Source organism: Diabrotica undecimpunctata, chromosome 5 (assembly GCF_040954645.1).
Source record: "Diabrotica undecimpunctata isolate CICGRU chromosome 5, icDiaUnde3, whole genome shotgun sequence".
NCBI lineage: Eukaryota > Metazoa > Arthropoda > Insecta > Coleoptera > Chrysomelidae > Diabrotica > Diabrotica undecimpunctata.
In genome coordinates, this window is record NC_092807.1 from 162,277,133 (window position 1) to 162,304,466 (window position 27,334).

Sequence of the window (27,334 nt, forward strand, 5' to 3'; positions counted from 1 at the left end):
AATATATTTATTTCCAAATAATTATTTTAGACACAGATGGTAATTAATGTTTTCTTGCTTCAGGGTTGGTTGGTTGGTTGGTTGGTTTGTTTGTTTTTTTCTGCTTCTTCTTCTTCGTATTTTTCCATCTGGCTGTAATTTTCAACTTTTCAACATTGTCACACAAGTCTATGTACATCGGCAATCGTATGGGATTTTGGATTGAAGACACGCTGAACTATAACTGGAATTCCACGCGGTGAAGTATATGAATATTCGAGGTATGGATCGATAATTAATTTTCAACGGAAGATTTAAGCACCGTCTAATTTGGTTTGCGGAATACAATAGTTTTTTTTTAAAGATTATTTGCTGTTAGTTTTTATTTTCATATTTACAAATACTTTACAGATTTTTTTTAAAGATAATTTGCGGTTTATTTTATTAATTCAATATTTACACATACCTATTTTAATTTTGTAAACTGCGTCTAAGGGGGGGTTATATATTTGAGATTTATTTTTTTTATATTATTTTCTGCGCACGCACTTGAGCTCACGTGGTGTCCTATTTGCGTTAATTATTTTTTTTTGGTTGGTATTGAACCGCACACCCCTTAGCGTCCGGTACTTTTGACACGTCTTACCTTTCATTTTGTTCTGTTAAGTAGAAATAACTTATGAATTTTTGTTAGGCAAGCAGAAGCCGCATTTTTATATTATTTTTTTATTAAGCCTATGGTAAAGTTAAATAATATTGTAATATGTAATATGTATGTATTTATTTTCAACTATCTTGGGAATCTATTTATTAAAATTGACTAAATTCTAATCTGACAATTTCATTTATTTTTTTATTTATTCAGGTTGTATACTGTTACTTAGTATTTTAGTAGTAAACCTATTGGTAAGTTGGTGGTTTATTGAATAGCAACGTAGGGAAGGCTGTGGGCCAATTTACCTGGCGCCCCTGATATAACTTCGGATTTTTTTGTTTTGTGGACCGCACGACCATCTCCACTGTTTTGTCTAGCCGCGAGCCATTCCCAGACTGTCACCGTATAGTACTTTTCTTTCCGGGTGTACGTCTGATTTATATTTGGTACAATTTGTAATTTTTTATATAGATTCGGTTTTGTACGCCACAACTCTCCACCACTTGCAAGAGCAATTATAACTTGCAACGAACTGAAGTTAATAAATTCTCCTTGTAATCTTATCTGGGAATCGTTGGATATACCACATCTAACAAGTGTTCTAGCTACAAATATTATTATCCCTAAATATCAAAATGAATTTTGCTACACTACCCTTAAAGAAATCTTAAGTGGCTATTCAGATCATATTGTGATCTATACAGACGGGTCAAAATCACCAACATGTACAACCAGTGCTTACTTTGTACCAAAAATGAAGATTAAAAAATCATTTATTTTAAATAATCAATCCAGCATTTTTTCTGCTGAAGCATGTGCTATATACAAAGCCCTTGAATTGTGCTGTGAAAACCAGTGGAACAAAATTGTCATATGCAGTGATTCACTTTCAGTATTACACTCCTTGCAAAATTTTAAATTCACAATAAATAGAAATATATTCATATTAGAAATTTTTCAACAGTTACTAAAACTATCAGATCCATATGGTACTAAATTTCTATGGGTTAAGGGACACTCAGATATTGTTGGCAATACTATTGCTGATTCGATAGCTAAAAATCCATTACAGCACCCACATATGGTGATAGAAGAATTTAACACATGTGACCTACTTGCCTAAATCAAACAACATATTAAATTTAAATGGGACAGACAATGGATTCAGTTTGGTGAAAGCAGGGGCACTAATTTATACAAATTACAACCAACAGTAGATGTAAAACAATTTTACAAAGATGTCACACTAAGCAGAAACACAGTGTCAACTGTCTTAAGATTAAAAGTAAATCATGGATGTTTTCCGAAACATCTACACAAAATAGGAGTTCTCCCAACAGACCGATGTGAGTGTGGAACTAGTATAGCTGATTTAAATCACATATTTTTCAACTGCCCACTACATCGTAATACAAGTACGTGGCTGCTAAAAGAATTGATTAAAGAGGGTTTAAGTACACCATTAAACGTAAATCTTCTATTAAGTGAAGACAATATAAAAATCTTTAAACTAATTATGATATTTCTTGTAAAAATTAAATTAAAGGTATGAGTGTAAAATTGATCGTATGCGTGAATATTTCCTTTGTATGTTTACCATATATGTTGCCCACCTACCTAACCGTGGTTTATGTCTTGTTTGTTACAATAAAGCCGCTCTGATGAATCCCTGAGCGTGAAAAGTGTCCTCCTTGTACAATCCTGTATGAATGAATACTAATATCTATATGTAATTACGTGGCTAAAGGTTTCAAGCCAAAGCCATTAAAGAAGAAAAAAAAATGAAACGAGCAAATACTAGAAATCCTTAAATAATAGCCATCGAGAATTTAAATCACAATTAAAAATTTGTAAAGACACTAACGGTAAAATTCTACATGATTAAACTCTTAAACTTAACAGATGGGCACAACATTTCAGCGAACATCTAAACGATATTGAATAAAGTTACAACATAGACAATCACCAAAATCTACAACGTCAACTACACAGTGAAAACCCAACAAGAGAAGAAGTGTCAAATGCCATCCTAAAACTCAAAGACAATACAGCCTCAGGAATCGATGAAATCTGTTTGAAAATGTATAAAAAAGGTGGTGATCACCTTTTTGCAGCAATCCATAAACTAGTAGTACTTATATGGCAGAATGAATTGGTATCAGAAGAGTGGCTAAAGGGAATAATATGTCCGTTGCATAAAAAGGGTGATCAACTATAGTGTAAGAACTATAGAGGCTTTACTCTATTAGCATCTGCGTATAAAATCTTCGGCAATGTATTGTTTGAACGACGAAATATTTTACAAAGGATATTTTGGTCAATATCAATGCGGATTTACTGCTGGAATGTTAACTACACATCAAATTCAAGCAAATAGGCAGATTCTAGAAAAGTCACTAGAATATAACACACCATTTCTTCGTCGACTTTAAAGCAGCCTACGACATTGTGAAAAGAACTGCATTATATAATACAATCATAGACTTTGTTAAGTTGACCCAACTAACAATGTAAAACGTAAGATCATGCGTTAGAATTAAAGGAGAAAACTCGTAAGTTCTTTGACTAAGACAGGTGGACGCGCTGGCGTGTCTGCTTTTTAATATTGTCTTGGAAAAGGCAATCACAAAATAAATATTAGAATGAATGGAACTACTTTAAATAGATCGACGCAAGTTCTCACATTCGATAACGATATAGTTATAGTGGGCAGAAGTATGAGAGACATGGTGCAGTGTTTTACAAGGCTTGCGGACGATGCAAATGAATTAGGACTTGTGGTAAACGAGGAAAAAACCAAATATATGTTGGTTTCTAAAAACCCCCGAAATTAACAACCATACCTTTGAGCAAGTCAAAGAATTCACATATCTCGGATCGCTAATAAACGCAACAAACACGACAAGCGACGAAATAAAAAGACGAATAGCAATAGCAAACAGAACTGTTCACAATCTCCAGAAACATTTAAAAAATAAAAATATAAAACGTACAGTACAGTTCAATAAATACACGACCTTAATAAGACCGGTTTTGATATATGTGGCTGAAACGTGGACTTTATCTTAAAATGATGAACGACTTCTTGGTCATTTTGAGAGAAAAATTTTTAGAAATATTTTTGGGACCGTAAATGACAATGGGCTATGGCGTCGAAGATACATCTTTGAACTATATCAGTTATACACCGATCCCAATATTGTGAAGTTCGTTAGAGTGCAGAGACTTAGATGTTCTGGACACATTGCTAGGATGTGAGATCACGAATACACGAAGAGATTTACATTTTCAAAACCAAAGGGCACAAGAAGTAGAGGACGACCACGGAGGAGATAGATTGATGATGTGGAAGTTGTCAGGAATAGACAGTAGTGGCGACTTCTTTGTGAGCAGGTCAAGATCCCCAATGGATTGTCGAGCCACTTATGATGATGACGATAAATTCAACCGTAACCCAGGATATGGGGCCCTCATAGGATATTATCAGCCAAGTCATCTGAACAGAAATGTTTTAGCGAAATGTTACTCCTAACAGGGTCTCTGCAAGGCTGAGCGGCGCCCGCGTGCTGCACAAATTTTAGCGCCTTTTAAATCTACTATATCCAATTATTAAATAAATTTACATATAATCAAGTTGTATAACAGAATACTGAAAAACAGCTACAAAAGCAGAACGAATAAAATCACAGGTAGACGAGATCAATCCAAATAAACAGAAACTATGAACTCGTAGAGTGCATAAAAGTTAATCATTTATTATTATATAAAATAGTGTTCAAAGACATTGTCGATGTTAGAGTTTCGTTTACGCACATCCCCAACAGTTCCTTAACATCAACTAAGAGAAAAATATCTTTTATTCGGCCATTTATAAGGCTCTTTCCTACCTTCTCGTCTGGAATATTATTCTTATTCGCAAAGAAATACAAAACAAAGCGGTCTGGAAAGTTCGAGCGGGTATTGTTTCAAACTTAAAGTTTACTTTTATGACCTATAACATATAAGTAAGCGAGTGTCATAAAGATAAAAAGAACGATTTTGTCGATGTTTTGTTTTGTTATTTTTCACCTTCTCACGCTGAGAAGCTTTTAGCACTTTGTGGTTTCTCGTCGAGGTGCTTTTGCTGCTATTATGAAAAGTTTATACGGCTTATATGCGATTTTTTTCAATATTTCGCTTTTATTTCACAGACTTCGTTCGAGGCTTTTTGTTTTACGAGGTGTTTTTGTAAGGTTATGTCAAAAATGGATTTGAGCAACTATAAATATTTTCCTTAACAGATATACGGGGTGTTTCATTACTAATTGGAAATATTTTAACTGTAGATTCCTGTGCTCAAAATATTAAGGTTTAATCCAAATCACTGTGGCTCCTTACCGAGTTAAAGGGTGTTTTATTTAAAAAATTTAAAATATTTGTACCCAGTATTTTAAAACTATATGACATATCCTTGTCATACTTGGCAGGAAGTATCGGTACTGCACACCCTACTAAATTATGCCAAATAAACGTTTCTGGCTACTAACAGAGGCGAACGACAATGGAAAGTGATTGGTTGACCCTGCCAAATTCTACGCCACTGGCGGAATTGTTATTTTAGCACAATTTTTCGATTCTCCAATACATTCTATATAAATCATACTCTTCATTCGTTCATTTGTAACAATAAAGTCATTGATTAATGTATTAATTATGTCTCTATTTTTGGGTCATAGAATTGCGTTTATTACGCAAATAAAATTTTAATCGCTATTAAAAAAACATTGTGGATGATAAATGAAAAAAATCAAAATCGAAATTATATTAGAACAAAAAAATCTTTTTACTGACGAGGCTACATTTGTACGTAGAGGAGTATTTAACTGGAGAAACAGCCACAGTTGGGATATTGAAAATCCCGATCTATTTCGAGAGTCACATTGTCAACATGAATTGTCAGATTAAAGTATGGTGCGGTAAATTTGAAGATAGTTTGTTGAGTCCTGTTAAAATTATTGTAACATGCTTTATTTATTTTAACTAAAAAACGCTTTTAAATATTTATCCGTTTAAATCAATTTAAAATTCAAACGATTTTAGATATAGCATAGCTCTGTCATGCAACGGATCAGCAGGCTTTTTCAATCCCGCTGTGACAATGTAAAGCGAAACCGAAAAAAGAAATAGCATCGAAAATTCGAGTCTCCTGCTTGGTCTCATCGTTGGACCGAATGGGAAACTACCGGAAAATGACATCCGAAGGGCGGCAAAAAGGGCGACGAAGGCTGGCTACCAGTAGAAGGTACACTCTAAAAATTCACTGACGTATAAAACGTTTTAGAGGAAAAATAGTATGAACAATTACACGAGTAAATTAAGTTAACTCATTATTATCTTCATTTATCATGTCTTCTTCTTCTTCTTCGTCTAGCTATTCACGTCCACATCTGAACATAAGCCTCTTCAAGTCTTCCTTTCCATTGTTTTTTATTGTACGCTACTTGTAGCCAATTTTTCCCGGCAGTCCTTTTCAGATCATCTGTCCATCTCATAGGAGGTCTGCCTCTGGGTCTTTTGTGTTGGTATGGTCTCCAGGTTAAAATTGATCTGTGCCATTTGTTTAGATCGCTCCTAGCTACATGTCCAGCGTATTCCCATTTCAACTTTAATGATTTTTGCACCACATCGGTGACTTTGGTTTTCTGTCTTATCCATGTGTTTGTTTTTTTGTCCTTAAGTGATATACCTAGCATTGCTCTTTCCATCGCGTGTTGAGTGACTCTAAGTATATTCATATTCTTTTTTGTGATTGTCCATGTTTGTGCCGCATAAGTTAATATCGGAATAATGCATGCATCAAAAACTTTAGATTTAAGATGTAATTGAATTTGTTGATTTCTGAGTATATAGTTCAGTTTACCGAATGCTGCCCAAGCTAACTTTCTTCTTCTTTTTATTTCTTCAGTTTGAATTTCCCTATTTAGTATTATTTTTTGTCCTAAGTATATATATTCTTCAACTTTTTCTATAACTTTATCGTTTATTATTGTCACGGTGTCTTCGGAGTGCATGACTTTTGTTTTGTTTAAATTCATTTTCAGTCCTATTTTAGAAGATTCGGTATGTAGTTCTAAAAGCATGGTTTGCATTTCTTGTAGGTCAGTAGCTATCAGGATTATGTCATCTGCAAATCGTAGATTACTGAGGTAGCGGCCATTGATGTTTATTCCCTTATATTTCCAATTTAGGTTTTTAAAAACGTCCTCCAAAACTAAGGTGAACAGTTTGAGTGATAAAGTATCTCCCTGTTTGACTCCCCTGTTTAATGGTACAGGGTTCGTGTGTTCATTTTCATTTAGGTAGTATGTAGCTGTAGCTTGGTTCATAGTTTCTTTTATTAAGTTAATATATCTGCTGTCTATTCTACAATTTTGCATTGCGTTTATTACGGCCGTGTGTTCTATGGTATCGAAAGCTTTTTCGTAGTCTACAAATGCTAGAAAAACTGGAAACTTGTATTCGTTACATTTTTCTATTAATATTTTTGTGGTTAACAGGTGATCGGAAGTTGAATAGCCTTTTCTAAAACCTGCCTGTTCATATGGTTGGTATTCGTCTAATTTCCTTGTTAGTCGAGTAGTTATGACTTTGGTGAGTATTTTAAACAGGTGTGACAGTAGGCTGATGGGTCTGTAGTTTTCCAATTTTCGACTATCACCTTTCTTGTGTAATAAGATTACTTTAGAGTTGTTCCAGCTCTTAGGGACTTTGCCCTGATGTAAACAACTGTCCACAAGCTTAGTTACAATTGCAATTAGTTCCTTACCTCCTTCTAATATCATATCTGTGGTAATATTATCTTCTCCTGCAGCTTTATTTCTCTTCATATTTTCCAATGCTGTAGTTACCTCTGAAATTGTTACTTTTGGCATTATTTCTGATCCAACATTTTTTATTAATTTCCGTGCTGGTCTCATCTCATCATCTTGTTGATGTGTTCTGTAAAGTTCTGTGTAAAATTCTTCTATTCGTGTCGGTATGTTTTCTCTAGTTGTGATTTCATTTTCGTCTTTTCCCATTAATGATATCATCTGACGTCGTCCTAGTGTCGGTCTGAGGCATTTCATACTCTTATTTTTTTCAATAGTTGTTGTTATTAATTTTTCGTTTTCTTTTCTTTTTTGTTGTCTGATTCCTTTTCTAATCTGCCTATTAAGTTCTCTATATTCGTCGGTTCCCCTTTTGTTAGATTTATTTAAGATCTTCCTTCTTTTTATTTGTTGTAATATTTCTTTGTCTAATTCATTGTATGTTGTTTTTGGTTTTTTCAGTTGCACAAGGCTTTTATTCACTGTTTCGGTAATAAGGTTATTCAAATCATCAATATCATTGGAGTTTATCATCTATCATTTATCAGGTAGAATAACCGAAATTGTACCAGAACATAATATATAATAGAATAGGCGTCAATCTCCACTTTTTCTTGCTTTGAGTTAGGGACGCCATCTGTTGCATTTTTTTATTATCTTTTGTAAGAAAGTTCATGTTGGGATAAAAAGCGTTAATCTCCATAGCTGAGTGCGTACCAAACACGGCAATCTCCGCTGCGGCCAATAAGAACCACGTAGCGCAAGCACGTGATCAACACATGGTTAGATTTGCCGTTACATTCGTGCTATTATAATTTATTTTAGTTTTTTGAGTCGTTACATTGCTTTTGTGTTTTTACTAAACTATATTTGTATCTAAGAAATTAGTTTTATATACAAAAAAAGTATTAATTTTTTAACATGGAAGTTAATGTGTCTCCTGTCACACCAAGGAAGCAAGGAAGCGAATAAGACAACCTGAAAATGGAAGAAACACGTTGCAAAACGTCTAAGGTGAGTACTTTTGTGAATGTTATGATTCCATTGCCGTTGTTGAATTTTGATAATTTGTTTTTCGTTTTTGTTAAAATTTGAACTCTGAAAGCTGAAAATGAACGATATATAGAAATTTTATAGCTTATTCTACGAAACAAAGATAAAGCAACTAACGACGCCTTTATTTTGAAATACTGCACTGTAAATCATACTGTCTGTCGTCGACCGAAAAATGAAAAGTATTCTCCAAAGAAGCACCAGGTAAAATATTTCATCCCTAATTTTTTATCCAAGGAGAAACTTCCAGTGTGCCAAGCAGCTTTTTTCAACGTGCTAGGGATAACAAAATACAGGCCTTCTTATGTGATAAAACGATTTAATGAAACAGGCCAAGTACAGATTGAACGCAGAGGTGGTGATCGAAAAACTGTAAAATAGCGGGATAAGCGGGGATGAGTTTATAATCCAATTAAAATGTACTGAATCCCATTATTGCCGTTCAGTGACGAAAATAATGTATCTTCCATCTGAACTCAGACTACTCAGAGTCAAATTGTATTTAATGTACACTGCTCAGACAATTCCATCGGAGACTGGAGACATTATATTTAACAGAAAATATAATTTGAGCTTTAAAACTCCAAGAACAGACGTTTGCTCAAAATGTGACGAGCTAAGTGAACGCATGATATACGAGAAAAATGAGCAATCTAAAATTAAACTAATGACTTAAAAATTCGGCTCCACGAACTTCGAGAGAAAGCATTTTGCAATTTCTTCAAGAACACAGAGACTTCTTTAAGACCTAGTCACTTTGTCGTTTGACTGCCAAAAAAACTTGGTCCTCCCCAAAGTTCCTGATTAAAGTGCTTATTACTCAAGGCACCTTTATTATTATAACTTTACCGTTTCTGAAGGTTCCTTAAAGTCTTCACTTTCAAAGAAAAATGCATTTTTGCAGAGGAAACGAAATTTCCTCTGCAATCTTTCATCGACTTAATGACACCGATTTTGGCAACATGTCAAAGAAGGTACGACTGGTCGCCGATGGATGCAGTGGCCAAAATAAAAACTCGATAATGATTGGTATATGCTGCAAATGGCTAGCCGAGAGCGCACCACCAAATGTTAAATTACTTCAGTTAGTTTTTAATGTAGTTGGTCACTCATTCTTACCATCCGATAGAGTTTTTGTTCTAATTGAGAAGAATTTACGAAAACGAGAAGTAGTAACGACACCTGGCGAATACAGGGCAATTATTTCCGAAATTTCTACGGTCGTTGATATGAAACAAAGCTGTGTACACGATTGGAAGTCTGCTGTTCAAGAGGTTGTTAAACCAGTAGAAGCATTGGGTTTTCAGTTTAAGGAATGTAAAAGGTAGGTACATTTTAAGACGATGTAGGACAGGAAATGTTTTAATACGATGTGAAATTCATTACAAAAACGATTTTGGATTTTTTCTAAATATCACACGAAAAGGCAACAGATTAGCATGATCAATTCAGAAAAACTTATCCTCGATGCTTACAAAGTAAATAATTTAATACTGCGTGATGTGCGAAATCTTTTGACCAAACATTATGGTTTAGACTGGACACAACTCGATCAGTTTAACTACTGTAAAGAGCTTTCTCAATGTTATGAACAAGCAGCAAACGAGAGCTACTTAAATAATCCTGTTCCAGAGTTAAAGTCTGTCGAAACCTGTGAATATATACCCGAACTTCTGGATATTTGAGTTTAAGTTATATGTATATAAATTATTTACATATTATGTTCAATACCAAAACATATTTTTTTTCACTAAGTAACCGACACAATGAAGTTTTATTCGTTTCAAAACTGGCAATATCCTTTTAGATCATTTTCATATCCGTCAATCTCCAAACATTGCAAACAAAAACGGCAATCTCCAAACTAAAATATTAAAAAAAAAGAATAGAAATAATTTCTTAAGCTCCACTTGTTGGACGTCCGATCACAAACCAAATTTTATATTATTCTTTATCAGTTTTATTGTTTTAATGTAATTTTATTAGTTTCTAAAGTTTTTCGCGGTTTCCCAAAATTATAAAAATTGACTTTCATTTTACACCCCTCAGCTATGGAATTTTACAATTATCTTATTTAAACGATAGATTTAGGATATACAATAAACTCCCTCTATAACGAGAACTGAAATGACAGACTAATTACCTCGTTATAAGCCGATCTCGTTATATCAGACAATCATAATACTGTGCATACATATAAATATGTAGTTTTCTAAACCATTAACTTCCTATAGTGAAGCCATTCGGAGCAATATAAGATGCTAATAAATATTGTTTGAATGGCGTTTTTGAAAAAAAGTTATTTACTTTTATTGTCAATGAAATATATTAAAACATAAAAGAGTTGTTTACTTTTATTATCAATGATATACGTTAAAACAAAAAAGCTGTACTTATATTTTTTTCCAACTACATAATGTATAAATCGTATTTTCAAGGATAACATAAACTATTGCTTCTGCAAATTTAAGAACTCTGTTATTTTTAACTGCTTTAAATGGTCCAGTATCATTCTATCATATATTTTCTAAAGATGTGAAACAGTTGTATTTATTCATTGTAAAGAAGTTTATTGCGGGCTGCAGTTAAGTTTATTGAGGGACTGTTTGAAAAGGTATTTACTTATAGCCATGACCGGACTAAAAACGTAAAAAACACGTTTTTGGATCTTATTTTCTCTCGTTATAACCAAATTTGCCTCGCTATAGACGGTTATAGTTCAATAGAAATTTCACGGGACATCTAATGTATCTCGTTATAAGCGAAACCTCGTAATAACCGTGTTCGTTATAGAGGGAGTATACTGTATTTACATTTTTTATTAATTATTGTTAATTTGATTGATATTTATAACAAAAATCGTTGTTTTATATTCTGTCTAATACCCCAGACGACCAATGGTCGTGGGAGAATAAATGCTTGTTTTATTAGGAGAGCTTTTACTCTAAGCGATTACTGTAATTTAAAGCAATAAAAACATTTCTGAATTCTAAATCTGCATCATTTTCCGTCGCGTGAGACGAAAAGCTTCCGAACGACTAAGAAAAGGCGGACATTTGGAAATATTGTAAAAATAGAGGAGTAGAAAAGAATATAATAGAAATTATTAGAGCTTTATACAAAAACAACAGCAATAAAGTGAGAACACACAGTAAAGAATCTTCAGTTCGGGTTCGAGGCAAGATACTAAGATAGTTTCAAAGCAATAGGTATAATAGTTATATCCTTTAGAGAAAATATCGCATTGCAATGCGTTCCGACGCATTATAATTTAGACATTACATAGATACAAGTACCCTTTCTTGACTTTTCGTTTGTTTTAAAATTTTAAAAGTGTAGCAAAGGCAAATATGCAATCTGCCTCCGCCTGCCGCCTGCCTGCTGCCGCCTCTCTGTGAGCACCCGAAGGGTTTCAATTGATTTGCATCAATTTAGTCGCGAGTCATATTCAAATGAATTCGTTGTAGTAAACGACGCCGGTAAAGTGAGGCAATTTCGTGGGACGGCGCGCCAGAGCCCGTCGTGCAGCTATGAACGCTTGTTCTACGACGTCACTGCGATGTTTCCGAGCTGATCAGATTGTATTTGGTTCTTAAAACGTATTGGAATATTTCACAACTACAAAAGTAGCAATAGAATCAATAAATATATTTTAACGTTAGTGTTTCGTGGATCTTATGTCATGTCTTACAGTCACATAAAAATGATCCTTTTAAGATTCGTAGTAGCAAACTGCTTTCAAGTAAATACTGTAGGCCTTCTATAAAAAAACTGACTGATTTTATAAGATCAATAAAATTTTCACTTCCATAGACCGCTCGCTATAGAATTTTCATTGATGGAGATTCAATTTTGAAAACCTATAAAACATGAAATTTCGATTTTGAGTTTTGGTAACAAATATGAGGCACTTGAAATATTCCTAAAAAACGCTGAATTTAAACTTTTACATTATAAATGGTTGCATGTCACGGGAAATACCTACAAGAAGACGGTATTGGATGAAAATTATAGATGAAATTGACTAGTTTCAAAAAATGTACTTGTGTTATTGAAAAGACTTTCATTTTAGTTAAAACTGCTTGCCAAAAGGATGCTGATCTAGTGGACAATATTTGATATAACTTTTAAAACGATTTATTGAATAGTTTTTAAATAATTCAATTTGTTTATTCCTGCGAAAATATTTTGCAAAACTGAAACAGAAAATAAGAAAATTGAAAGAATTCTACGACACTTAAATAAAACAACAAGAGTGGTTCTATCAAATAGAATCGTAAAAATAACGTAAAATTATTTTGAACAATATTTTTCATCCATAAAGCTGGTATTTTTGTGTGAATTTAAAGACATTACTCTACATCTCTCTGGAATAAAGTTAGCTTTATTCAAAAATTCGACACAGCTTTATTTATAAACTAAGGAGGGACAAAAAATTCATTAATTAATTTAACATTAAGTTTTATTACCTTAAATGATAAAAGAATTCCTTTTGCAATTAAAAAACTAAACCTTTGGCAAACTTACTTTTAAATGTAAAAATGTTATTGAGCGAATTTCTGAGAGAATAGTAGGGAAACTATTAATTTAAAGCAATAAAAAAGTGAAATTACAACTTGAAATTCAAGTAGGTTGTAATATGTTGAAAAATGTTAAACATAAATGGATGTTTATTATTTTTTTGTCTTATAGCGTTGCAAAAAACTGTTCTTTTCTGCAAATTTGGCAAACAAATTGAATTGTTTAACCCTTTCGTTACTGATTCCATGTAGCTAAATCGAACTGTTTAAAATGACGTTAATGATTTTCGTTGAACAAAGCGATTGATTTTTTTTACATTGTTGCGTGTCCTTGTATCTTTAGAAAGGATATGGGACATATATGTCTCATTAATGTTGAATGGTGGGATAAATAAATCCCATCAGTAAAGAAACAAACTTCAAAATAATTCATTTTATTCAAAATAAAAAAAGTACATTACACAAAAAACATTACTTCTTACTAATGATGTGGTAAAAAACCATTTTTGCAGAGAGGTACATTGCTGTACAATACCGCACGCTGTACAAATAGTCGTAGTTCGAGTTTCTGATTTGTGAACATCTAAAACACCTTCTCCTAGTAGGTATTTTTTGTGGTAAATGGTCTTAACTGTTGATAATCTTTTCTGTCGTTTAGATATTCTTCCAGAACGGCCACTTATTCGTCTTTTTACATTTGATTTCGATCTTCCTAATTCAATTAGCTATTCCTTTAGTGGCACCAGAAAATTCAAAAGGGAAAATTTTGTATTATCTTGTTCTTCTGTACACTTCTTTTATGTAAATCCTTGTAAATAATCCAAGAATTTACAATAGCGTACATTTTCGGTCCATACCATATGTGATAACGTTTTGATCGGCGAGATCTACTCTTCTCATAAAATTATCGTGAAAAATAATCTCTTCTGGACAAGTGAACTCAGCTTTTTCTCCAGTTTTCAGTTTTTCTGTTGATAATTTCAACAGTTATATTGGGACAATTGAAAATTTAAGGTTTAGTAGGTTGAACGAAGTGAAAAATCTATCAAAGCATAGACACACATCTGGTGACCGTATGGTGTTGGCTAGAGTCTCAACAACTCGTTCCAGTAGTTGATGTGGATTCTTTTCTTGAGTATAATCTTGTGAATAATCACTTCTATGCAACATTTTTATACCTCTTTTTACTGGTTTCATTGGAAGATACTGCTGCAAGGCAGAAAAAACGTTTTGTGATATAGCCCGATTGGGTCTTTTAAACTATATACCTTTTATAAAGGATTCTTATTTAATTTTTTTTAAGTACTTTTCCCTTTCGTTGCTAAAATTGTTGCAATCAATTGGTAAAATACTTGTCAACTGTTGTGTCTCTTTTTCTAAGTAATTACCAAGATAATTCCATGAGTTGAGTATAAAAAAAATGCTTCAACCTTTCCTTCTGACAAATTCGTCTATATCTATAATAAATGAATAAAAGCATAGAAGTTGGATCAAGTTTACAATCTTCCTTGGTTGCAAACAACTTCCGTATATCCATTGCTTGGTTTTAAGGGTAGAATGATAAACCCAGGATTTATCTACGGTTTTTTAACGGGTCAAAAGCTTTTCTAGTTGTGACTAAAACACGCAAAAATTTGCAAGAACCTTTTTAAATAACATTGGACGTTAAAATCAAAATCACTGTTCCAAATTCGTAAACAAATGTTAAATTTGTATTTAACATTTTAATATATTGTGCTTAAAGGATTGGAGTATGATCTACGTATTTCTTAATTATACAGTAATCAGCCATAAGAAGTTTGGAGGTTGCATCACTCCCCCGCTGCATTCTGCTGAGACTTTCATTTTTGAAAGATCCATTCTGGCGATTTAGCACAATTCCGCATTCGGGATTTTGTGCCTCGTCTTGTCCCACTACCCACTTCTTATTTAATACCGTAACACCGTACCAACACACCAGCGCTCTGCTGAGTCGAAGAATTAGCCACTCGTGCACGCTTTCTCCGTTTTCTGCTTACCCCGCTTATTTTGGCTTTCGAAAAACTCGACCTTTTTTCACGGCGGACTTAATATTCATAGACGTTGACGTGGCATTTTCAAAGTATCGGAAAAAGTATTGATAAACCGACAATATGTGTGTCGCGAGGTTTTAAGATTTCGTAATACAACGAACAAACATAGCGCTAATATTATTTAACCATATACAAATTAGAACTATAATGTCCGTCCAATTTAATCTCGTTTGAGAACAACTAATTTAACATTCTTTCTGACACTGATTTCTTTTATAATTTTTCTGATCAGTTCAATGTTTACGTGTTAAAAAAATGCAGTAGGGAAGAGTGGTACACATTGACACGTAGTACACAATAAAACACTGCTATTAACTAAATAAAAGGCTTGTGTTTTCAATAAAGTATATAAAAACATGACTTCATACAAATTTTTAGCTTCCCAGCGCCCATAGAACCTCTTCAATCTAAAAAAGAACCTTTTTTAGACTTTATTTTTTTTTGGACGCAATTTTGCTAAAAAAAAAAATCTGAAAAAATTCATGAAGATGATCTTTTGAATACAAAATAGCCTGATTTTTGTCAAATTTTTATATTGAAAATTGAGCTCAGGAAAAATCATTGAAATTTTCAATAATTTCTTAGGTTAGGTTAATAATTTTTGGCTAATTTTTAAATAGTAATTTTTTATGTATTTTTTTTTTCGTTCCTTTACATGGCCAAGGCAGAATTTTCAATTTCTGAGCGGAAGGCATCGAAAAATCAAAAAACCGTTTTTTTACTTATTCATTTGCACATAACCTCAAAACTCAGTTGATAATTTAACATTTTTTCCTCCACATTATCACATTCTTTTGTAAAAGTCCCCATTTAACTCTTTCATAAAGATAAAATTCGAAAATACCAGGTTTTTTATGCCTTTCGCACTTTTTTTTACCTTACCTAAAAATCAAATGGATGTATGCTTTTCCATCTATTTTCTTACGGGCTATGAATCATCATTGTTAAAATAATCATTTTTAACTTACAAATTCTAAAATTGCGAAAAAATCGTGTTTTCTTAATATTTTCCCACTTTATTGGCTCATAACCTTAAAATCTAGTAGCTAAATGATTAAATTTTCGCGAATTTTTGATCACACCCTTCAATTTTGTTGTACCACTTGTCTTCTTTTTTTTCTTAAATAGTCAAAACTCGACAAAAACCTATAGCTTTATGATTGACCCTTCCTCAACAATTGTTTTTATCGCTTTTAATTGCATATCACTTTTGGAGCGCAAGCCTTAGATGATAATGCATATTGCCTACATATTATAGTCTAGTGCCAAATGTTCAAAATAAATAAGTTAGTGGATAATGATAAAGCACGCCTATGGGATATACCATCCCTTTGTCCTAAAATCCGTTGCGAGTTAATATACATAAAAAAGGCAGAAAAGATACACGTGGCAACTAAAGGGGAATCTCACTAATCGGTACTACATATAAGATATTAGCTTCAGTTGTACTAAAACGATTACTGCCATATACAGAGGAAATTATTGGCGATTACCAATGCGGCTTTAGGCCTGGAAGATCAACAATCGACCAAATATTTACTATCAGACAAATGCTAGAAAAGTATTGGGAATATAATAAAGAAGTAAGTACACCAGATCTTCATAGATTTCAAACAAGCATATGATTCCATAGATCGCTTAAAACTGTGGAGTGCAATGATGGAGTTAGGCGTACCAAAGAAGCTGACCATGATTGCGCGAATGTGTGTCAACAATTCCTTTTCACAAATTAGAATAGGATGCAAAACTTCAAAGGCTTTCGGCATAAGCACCGGACTCAGACAGGGAGACCCGCTGTCTCCATTACTATTTAACCTAGCATTGGAATATGCAATGCGAAAAATCTATACCAGAGTCAAACTAGACATAACTGCCAGAGGAGCAAAGATTATTCTCGCATTATTAAAAAATTAAAAATTATGCCTTGGCCATTTAAAAGAACGAAAAAAAAAAATACATAAAAAATAACTATTTAAAAGTTAGCCAAAAATTATTAACATAACCTAAAAAATTATTGAAAATTTCAATGATTTTTCCTGAGCTCAATTTTCAATATAAAAATTTGAAAAAAAATTTCAGATTTTTTAAAACCCCCTCCCATTGTAACGTCAGAGCTTGGGTAGTCCCTTGTCGATGTTCTATCTACCGGTTTCATTAATCTAAGGTTACGACTCTATAATAATGTCACGTAAAAACCACAAAATGTCTCGTAAGAGTTGGGACGTCAAAAATGTATAAACGCAGCAAAATGACAGTTCAAGAGTAGTAGTAATTGAGATTTTAAATAGTTTTGTCATTCAGTTAAAACTGTTATTAAGTATTGTAATATTAATAAAATATACAGGTAATGTTTGATTTCGTTACAGCGTACAACCATTCGCTGATATGCATATTTGTGGCTCTTTGCGTTATCAGAGCGAACTCATGGTAAGCTCTAACGAAATAAATCTTTTTCCGACTATAAAAATAAATATTTTTAAAATATTTACAAACAGACGCTGAAGCGACATCTACTTATAAGAATATAATTCAGAAATCGAATTCAGGATTTTGTTTAGCAAGTTAGAAAACTGCTAGATTTAGGCTGAATCCTGAATTCGATGTCCGAATTACATTCTCATTATTGTAATATTGTTTACTGTTTTCAATAAAAGTAATTTTAAAGAAGGGTAACAGTACTTTATTAAAAAAAAACAGATTTGAAATAATTTACAAATATGAATAAATATCATTATTAACAAACCAAATATGTTGTGTATGTGCAACTGATTAACTCTTAAAAGACTCGGTGAATCTCTTGCATATTCCTATCGTCTTTTTAAACAAGTTATTTGGACATAATCGTAATAGTAAAAGTTTGCCATTATGCTTTGTAATAATATTTTTTTGAGTACATCTAACATACTTTAAATTAAAAAAAAAGAAGACTTTTTTAAAGACAACATTAAATCTAAATTAACAAAAACTAAACCACACAATAGCGCTCATTCAACTTCACCAACTTCACAGGATTGTCAGCTAAAGCATCGCGATGGTCTAGACTAAATTTAAGATTTTTCAAAGCCCGTCTCTCAATCGACGCGATTGCGTTACGTTGCAAGAGAATTATACTCATTTCTGGAAACATTCCGTTTTTTATTTTAGTCAGTTTATTGCCTTTCAAGCTTAGAGTAACAAGTCCACGGATGTTTTCAAAAGCGTCTATGTCAATATCCACGATGTCGTTATCATCTAGAATTAATTTATTGATATCAGAGTCATCGAAGATATTACTGGCGATTCTACTTAACTTGTTATGACTTAAATCCAATTTTAAAGCTTGTACATCTTCGAATGCGCCTTCTTGCAGCGTGGATATTAAATTATAGGACAGATCAATCTCAGGTATTGGTAAATCTATGAAAGTACCTGCATTTATTCGTGTAAGACTGTTGTTTTTGAGGTACAAATAGTCCAAGTACGTACCGTGGAAGCTACCAGGTCGCAAGATTTTGATAAAATTGTGGTTTAAATTGAGCGATCTGAGTGATGGTAAGTTGCAAAATGCTTCTCCAATATTGTGGATTTGATTACCTTCTAGATTTATGCCGTAAAGACCAGAAACATTTCGGAAGGTATTGGCCTCAATATCGTTTATATTGCCATCACCAAACCAAAAGTTAGAGATATAAGAACCGTTGAACATCTTGGCTGTGAGATTACTTAATCGATTTTCTATGACAACTAGGCTAAAAATTGTCGAGTTTTCAAAAGCATTATCTTCTATTTGGGATATAGGGTTGTTTGCAAAATCAACAGTAATAAACGTAAGGTTATTCAGCACACCGTTTCTAATTATTCTAATTTCGTTGTTCACCAATTCCAATTGTAATATATAAGAATCTTCGAATGCTCCAGGTTCAACTTCTTTTAACTGATTGAAACTCATGTGGAACTTCTCAATTTTATGACCAGCTAGAAATCCTTTCGGAAGAGTCTCTACTATCTGGTTTTCTATTGAAACATAAGTGATGTGTTCTAAACTGTTTAAAACGTACCTTAAATCTGAGATAGAATCAATGGTTGCGTGCACAATACTTTCACCTTCTTCTATTTTTTTGGTGTGCACTATTACATTTATTGGATCACATTTTGAGTGTATAAAAAGTGAAAAAAATAAGAGGTAGCACAAACGATACTGCATCATTGAACAAACTTGACTAAAGTATTGAATTTTTTTAAAAAAGAAAATTTGTACGGAATGTTGTCATAATACAGTGGCGGCTCAAGATATTTTTGTGAAAATTTTTTTTTGAATGCACTTACAGCTGGTTCCTAAAAAAACTGATACGACTATTAGTAAGATTTGATCATTTTGAGCAGTGTATTTGATTGGTCTGACATTATATTATATTTATTAGGACAGACAAATAATAAAATAAACAAACAAAACAACAAACAATTGATTACATATGTTATTTCATAAATTGTAATAATTACTAAGGTCTAAATTTTGATATTATTTTGAATTCCTACATTTTATAAAGAATATATAAATGATAGATTTTACATAAAATAGTGTTGTTGTTATTATTTTTATTATTATTAAGGAATAAAACAAACGAAGTAACTCAACAGAATCTACGACAAAAGGACGCGGAAAACAGGACGCGAGACCAAAGGACGCGGAAAAAAGGACGCGCGAAAAAAGGACGCGTGGAAAAAAGGACGCATATTATTAATGAATTACTATAAATAGTTTATTTTAATTGACATTAGCCATTACCCCCTTTTTATCCCCATATGTTATTACAGAAAATGATTCTACCTAACCTAAAATTGGTTACGGTAAGAGTAAAAAGTGAAAAATAATTATATGAAAAAAACTTGCCCTCACATTTTATCGAGGCTTAGGACTAAAATATCTTAAGTAAAATAATAAATACTAATATAATGTTGATTCAAGATTTCTGGTATTGAAACAGGTTAGATTCCATATTATCAGAATTATGTATGGGATTAGAAAAACCCAAGTACCAGCCCAGTAAGGGGTCTAATGAGAGTTTAACGCGAACCGGAAGGTTGGTAAATTCCGCAGGTAATGTTAAGAATGTAAATAGAAACGATTAGTAAGAAAATAAAACTTTCTAATTGTTTGATAATTGTTTTTAAGAAATGAATATTACAAAAGGTCCGGTATAACAAAACATCATTAACCAAATTGTTTATATAGGGGAAACTTGTCGCGGTAGGTAATTTATTCTGTTCTTAACAAGAAAACATTTTACAAATTGATATCAGTCTGTTAAGATGGTGTTAGCGTTTGTGAAAAGCCAAAAAGGCAACAACTTGTTACTTTATAATGGATTTCTCCATAAAAAAGAGCGAGTGATTGGTGAAAAGACAATTTGGAAGTGTGCTACTTATAATACATAAGTGCAAATGTACAGGAAGAGTGCATACCGTTGTGGATGAAATTACAAAATCCACAGAACATAATCACATTGCAGACACGGCAAAGATTGAAGCAAAAGAAGCTTGTAACCGGATGAAAGAAGTTGCACAACAACTGGAACACTCCACCCAAGGTGTAGTAAGTGAAATTTCTCAAGGACTTTCCTTAGCTGCTACGGCACAACTTCCATCAGTGTCGTCGTTAAAAAAAACTGTGCAAAGAGTTCGGAACGAGCTAGGAGGCACGCCCGCAAATCCGAGAAATTTAGAAGAACTTGTGTTTCCTGAAGAATATAAAACAACTACAGGCGGTGAGCTATTTCTATTATTTGATAGCGGGTCAGAAGAAGAACGTATTTTGTTATTTTCAACACAAAGAAATTTAAGATTTATGGAACAATGCGATCATTGGTATGCCGATGGAACATTTAACTCAGCACCAGCATTGTTTTCTCAAATATACACAATTCATGGAGTGCGATACAGTAATGTAATCCCGACTGTATTTGCACTTCTAACGAACAAAACACAAGAGACTTATACACGTGTTTTTCAGCAACTAAAGGTGTTGAATCCGGCCTTGTGCCCTCTAACAATAATGATGGACTTTGAAAGAGCGGCAATGAATGCTGCACAAACTGAGTTCCCAAATGTGAGAATCCGCGGATGTTTTTTTCATTTCTCGCAGTGTATGTGGCGCCATATTCAAAGTGCCGGATTGCAACGTAGATATATTGAGAATCCTGACTTCGCCCTTCACCTAAGACAATTGACAGCTCTTGCGTTTGTTCCAGACAACCATGTAGTCAGAGTGTACGAGGAGTTGCTCAATAGCGATTTTTATACACAAAATGAAGAACTACTAGTGCCGCTGATTAATTACTTTGAAGACACTTGGATAGGGAGATTAGCTAGAAGAGGAAATCGAAGACAACCCCTTTTTCCAGCAAATGTATGGAATTGTTACGATTTGGCAGACCAAGATATACCTCGAACTAATAATGCTGTCGAAGGATGACACAAACAGCTTTTCTTCTCTTCTCAATAGTGCACATCCGAATATTTGGAAATTTATTAATTCTCTAAAAAAAGAATATGATTTAAATGTTTTGAAAATAGAGCAGTACATTTCGGGCAATGTACCTCCACGCAAAAGAAAATTTCAAGGTACAGCAAACAGGATAAGGGCTATTGTTGCCGATTATGCTGACAGGCCAACTTTAGAATATTTGAGAGGCATTTCTCACAATTTTCCGTTGCAAACATAAAAAAAATACAAAAAAAATTATTATCAAAAATAAAACAAAAAAAAAATAAAATGACAAAAAAATCCAAAAAAAGCAAAAAATTAAAAAAAAATAAAAAAAAACTTGTAAACACGCCAGCTTCTGCTGCCAGTCCTAAGCCTGGATAAAGTGTGAAGGCAAGTTTTTTTCATATAAATATTTTTCACTTTTTACTTTTACCGTAACCGATTTTAGGTTAGGTAGAATCATTTTCTGTAATTATATATAGGGGATAAACGGGGGTAATTGCTATAGTCAATTAAAATAAACTATTTATAGTATTTCATTAATAATATGCGTCCTTTTTTCCACGCGTCCTTTTTTCCACGCTTCCTTTTTTCGCGCGTCCTTTTTTCCGCGTCCTTTTTTATGCGTCCTTTTTTCCGCGTCCTTTTGTCGGTATACCAACTCAACAATATATTAAAGCAATAATTATAACCAAATTAAAAGATAACTAGGCAGTATCTAAGGCAGCAAAACCACAGTTTTTCTATTAATAAAAAATGGAGGGAACAAGAAACTCTAGAAAAAAAGCGAGGGTCTGGAAGACCAAAACTATACTAAATTTAGATATGCAAAATTAAAATTAATATTTTGTAGTATCTTCATCAGCATTGATAACAGCTTGTAGTCTTCAGTCCATCTGCGTGAAAGGAACTATGAAATTGTCTTCTTCAGAGAGCTCTTCCCAAACATGTTGTATACTGTGCCATAGCTCTTCGGAATTTTGAGGTATAAAAAATTACGCCGATACAACCGTTTTATAATAACCCCCCACACATTCTCGATTGGGTTTAAATCTTGACTGTAGCTCGGCCATGGTAAGGTTTCGATGTTGTTATTCTGGAGCCACTGGTTTATTATATTTGCAGTGTGAATAGGACAATTATCTTGTTGGAGGATAAAATTATTTTCTGGATACAACTATTCTACACTGGAAAACATGATGTTTTCTAGAATATTCAGATAAGTCTGCCCAACAAACCTGACATCAATACGCCATACCCTTCCGATTCCTCTAGATGAAATCAATCCTCATACATTGGCGCTAAAATGACCAGCGGCTCGATATCTATCAACGTAGAGAGGATTAAATCTATTATCCGGTCTATACACCCCAATTCTGCCCTTTTTATAAGATTAAATATTACCGTCAGAAAAATCTTGATTTTGTAGCTGATGGTTTAAAGCAAATATAAGTCTTGATTGCTTCTGTTGTGGTGTAAAAGCTTGTTTTTTTGCTGCAGTTCGGTACCTAAGACGCGATGCTTTAATTCTGCGCCAAGTTGTTGTCTTTCTTCCCGGAAACTGTGACATAATTCTTGCAGTTTTTGCATCTTTAAAAGCATTCTATTCTAATCTCTCCAAAAGCGTACGATCGTCATGAGCGGTAAATATTTTTGGTCTTCCAGAACCTTGCTTTCAAACTCAATCAGTATTGTTCGATGGTCGGATATATTATTGTCGTTTACACTAGTAATACAAGAGGTTGAAAAATTTACAAAAACATTAACAATCGTCGTAATGCTGGTACCCGTGACCCTAGTGGGCCATTTTACAAGATTAAAGTAAATTATTATATATACTCCAATTATATATACTCCAATACTCCAATTGTTTAATATATTATTAATATTAAATGATTGATTACCACCTTTCGTTTTAAATTACCACCAATTGTCCTTAATGATTGATAATGTTTAAGGTTTATTCTTTTATTCAAAGCTAACATAAAAAGATCACATCTCACAACTCATCCTTTCTTTTAATAAAAGAATAAATTTATTAATTTCTCTGTAACAAAAACTGGGGCTCAGACCAGTCCACTCTACTTCTTCTGTATAAATCTTTAATACGTTCTAAGCTAGATCTGCTAATCAATCTGTTTTGAAATCAAAACGTCTTAGATTAATCATTTGCAGGTCCTTGTGCTCAGCATGTATGTCCTTTTAGGAGAACCATCGCTACATCACCGCCGCATATTTACATGCAGCCTCAGTCGCTTGTAATATTTCAAAACCAATATATCAAAATACCTTTACAAAGAAACATGTAAACAAATTCCAAGATATTCGCTATACTAAAAAATCATATTACGTAAGATATTTGTATTCGCATCTTTTTCTTTTTTTGTTGCCATAATCCTTCATTTGAACTAGGCGATCACCATTGCAATTCTGTCTCTATCATTTGCAATATTAAAGAGTTCAATTGATTCTAATGCTGTCTATTTTATACAATTTCCTAATCTCTTGATTTTGCATTTTCCAACTTCCTCTTAATTAAATTTTGTCATTCCGCATCAACTAGGCAGATTGGCCTTAATCGTCAATCTACTATCCTAAGTACTTAAACTGCTCAACTACTTCCAACTGATTTCCATAAATTCCACGATGTATCCATAAATTCACATTATCCACTAATTTTACTGATTAAAGATTGTAGATACATCAGAATCTGCTACAAGTGTTATATCATCATCGTAACAGATACGGTACACGATTTTTGAATTGACCCTTAGTCCCTCTTTTACTGGGATAATCTTAGAATAGACTTCTCAATATGCTAAAGCCGGACGGTAAAACAATATATGCCTAATAATGATCCAAATTTGTCTATTTGGAAATTATTATCTCTTGTTTGTATTTTTTATTGCTGACCTTTTTGAAATTATACATTTTAACAAGGCATTAGTAATGCTTAGAAATATTCAAAGATAATGAATGATTTAGCGACTTTTAAAAACTTAAATTTGTTTATTTATTTACATAAAAAATATAGAAATAATAATATTTTGCTAAAACACTTACCGGGATACTTTTCCTTGTGTTCGGTGGCGACGATGCGAGCCTTCTCAAAATATTTGTTCTTCTCATCCGTAGTCAGACCCTTCCAATTGCTTCCCAACTTCTTGCTAATAATCTTGTTGGAATCCGCTGGATATTTGTGGGACAATAACTTCCGATTTTCTGTCGCGTATATCATAAAAGCGTTTGGTGGCCGCGGGATTTTAGGGACGAGGCACATCGTTTGGTTATACGGAATGTCCACATTTTCTAGAAATATACACAAATACATATTAGGCCGAGATGATTCTTCGACACAACAAAAAAATTTCTAATCTTTTATTTTATTTTTAATAAAAAATTTCTAGAAAAATTAAGTATTATAGAATAGAATAGAATAGAAATACGCTTTATTGTCACTGAAAATTTTATGGACAAAGCTTACAAAAAGTCAGAAAAATAACCATTAAGTGCTGCATGTGATACACAAATACATATATATAAAAAATACTTTAGTTACTCTATATAAATGTACAGTAATTTCTTAGTTATTCGTTAAGACACTCTTCCACTGAATAATATGGTCTTTCAGATAGATAGCCTTTTGTCAATTTACGGAACTTAAGGAAAGAAGGTGTAGATTTAAGTTGCAAAGGGAGATAGTTGCATAATTTTTTGTTGAATATAATATAGATTTCTTTACTATGGACGGGATACACATCAAAGGTTGAATTTCTGGCGGAGTAGTCATGATTCGGTCTTGCTGGAAAACATGTAGATGTTTATGAATTAAGCAAACAGTTTCTAAAATATATAAAGAGGTAAGAGTTAAAGTCCCGTTAAAGTCGGACCAGGTTTTTATTTTAAGTAGATCAGAAGTTATAGTTGCATGAAGAGTTGCAATATTAGAGTTCCTCCAGGTGATACTGGTATCATCAGCAAAAACAAAATTTTTTTCATCGATTTTTAAGTTAGTGATGTCATTTATAAAGATAAGGAAAAGTAGAGGACCCAATACTGAATCTTGTGATACTCCACATACAATGCTTTTATGACTAGAGTCGGGTTCATTTGCTCTAACTAGTTGTTTCCTATTCCTCAAGTAAGATCGGAACCAATTCAAAGAAATACCTAGAATTCCGTAGAAATTTAGTTTTTTTATCAAAATGTCGTGATTTATACAATCAAAAGCTTTGGCATAGTCACAAAAAACAGTGGCAGTGTAAAGATTATTGTTTAGAGCTTGATAGACCTTATGTAGTACAGAAAACATAGCAGCGCTGGTACATTTATTAGATAAAAAGCCGAACTGACTGTGATAAAATGTTGTTTTGAACGAGAAAGGACATAAGCCGGGCTTTTATAAGTCTGTCAATATTTTGTTTTCTCCCAAAATATATTAAATGAAGATGCCTACAAAGAACTACTAAAAAAACTTCAAATTAGAAGGTCCTTTTAAGATAATAAATTTATTAATTAATCATATTATTCAAATCTATAAATATTTAAATTTATATAAACGATATAAAATGATAAACAAATTTAAATAAAAATTACCTTGTTTAATACAGCAATTAAGTAAATTACCTGCCATGCAGTATTTTTTAAACTACATAGAAATGCCAAGTTGACGTTTCTATAAACAATTTATTGGTTTGTTTAATATTGCACAATAAGTGACAATAAGTTTGATTGTTATAACTGTTGGCTTGTATAGTTCTTCTCTGCTTCTTATTCCTCTTTTTTCTTGTTAACTACCAAAGAATATAGACGCTTCTATATTCTAAGCGTCTATATTCTTTGTAACTACATTGGAGGTAATATTTACACTGACGCAGCCGTTTTGGAAATATGACACGAAGCATTGAATACTTCTCCTCAGGCAATTTGGGAAAAAATTGTGGATCTAATTTTTGTTGCACTGTAAGGTAATATGTTTCTATTTTCTCATTAAGAAACATTTTAAGTGTTATTGTTATTATTGTAACATGTTTAACAATAATAAAACAAGCGGTTCTAATTTATATAAACTGCATATTTATTTAAAGTTTATAGTACGATATTCTCTAATCAACTAACTTCTAATAATAGTCCTCCGGTATGTAGTAAGTACATTATTTCGAAAACTATCTGGAGTAGTCCATCTTTGTTCGCCGCGTGGGTAGCTTTTCGAATGCAGGGTGCTATTAATCGTAACTCCATCGATCGTATATATTCAGATACATTATTTTATCAGTAAATACTTACAACTATAATTTGGATACAATAAATTTGTAATATTGTTCTATTTTTTTACTAATAATTGTATATTTCTCTAAATCATCATCATCATCATTGGCTTTTACAACTCTTCGTGAGTTTTTGCCGCGTTTACTATTGCCTTCCATTGATTCCGATCCTGTGCTATTATTTCCCATGGCCTTACTTCCATCTTCTCCAGGTCTTCCCTGACTGCGTCTTTCCATCTTTTTCTAGGCCTTTCTGTCGATCTTCTACCATCTGGTCTTTCCCAAAACACATTGCTAATCAGTCTGTCGTCATCACTCCGTACCACGTGGCCTGCCCATCTTAATCTATTGGCTTTTATGTATCTTACGATGTTTCCTTTCCCGAAGAGAGTCTCTATTTCATTGTTGTATCTGCTCCTCCATTCATTTGTCACGCTGTCCCTGCAAGGACCATATATAATTCGCAGGATTTTG

General features: G+C 32.9%; 2 protein-coding genes across 4 annotated transcripts in view; both read right to left on the reverse strand.

The window, feature by feature from the left end:
• The window catches only part of LOC140442063 (uncharacterized), a 142,545-nt gene extending 116,252 nt beyond the window's left edge, over positions 1 to 26,293 (reverse strand). For all 3 annotated transcript variants that reach the window (XM_072533127.1, XM_072533131.1, XM_072533130.1), the window contains exons 1-2: positions 26,190 to 26,293; positions 24,657 to 24,902 (exon numbers count right to left, since the gene is read on the reverse strand). In XM_072533127.1, coding sequence (XP_072389228.1) covers positions 24,657 to 24,902; positions 26,190 to 26,226 — 283 coding nt within the window. In that variant the 5' untranslated portion in view covers positions 26,227 to 26,293. The remainder of the gene's footprint in view (positions 1 to 24,656; positions 24,903 to 26,189) is intronic.
• On the reverse strand, positions 17,801 to 19,316 carry LOC140442064 (uncharacterized). Its single transcript, XM_072533132.1, has one exon. The coding sequence runs from the start codon at positions 19,311 to 19,313 to the stop codon at positions 18,093 to 18,095; it is 1,221 nt and encodes a 406-aa protein (XP_072389233.1). The 5' UTR covers positions 19,314 to 19,316; the 3' UTR covers positions 17,801 to 18,092.
• Positions 26,294 to 27,334: the final 1,041 nt, after the last annotated feature.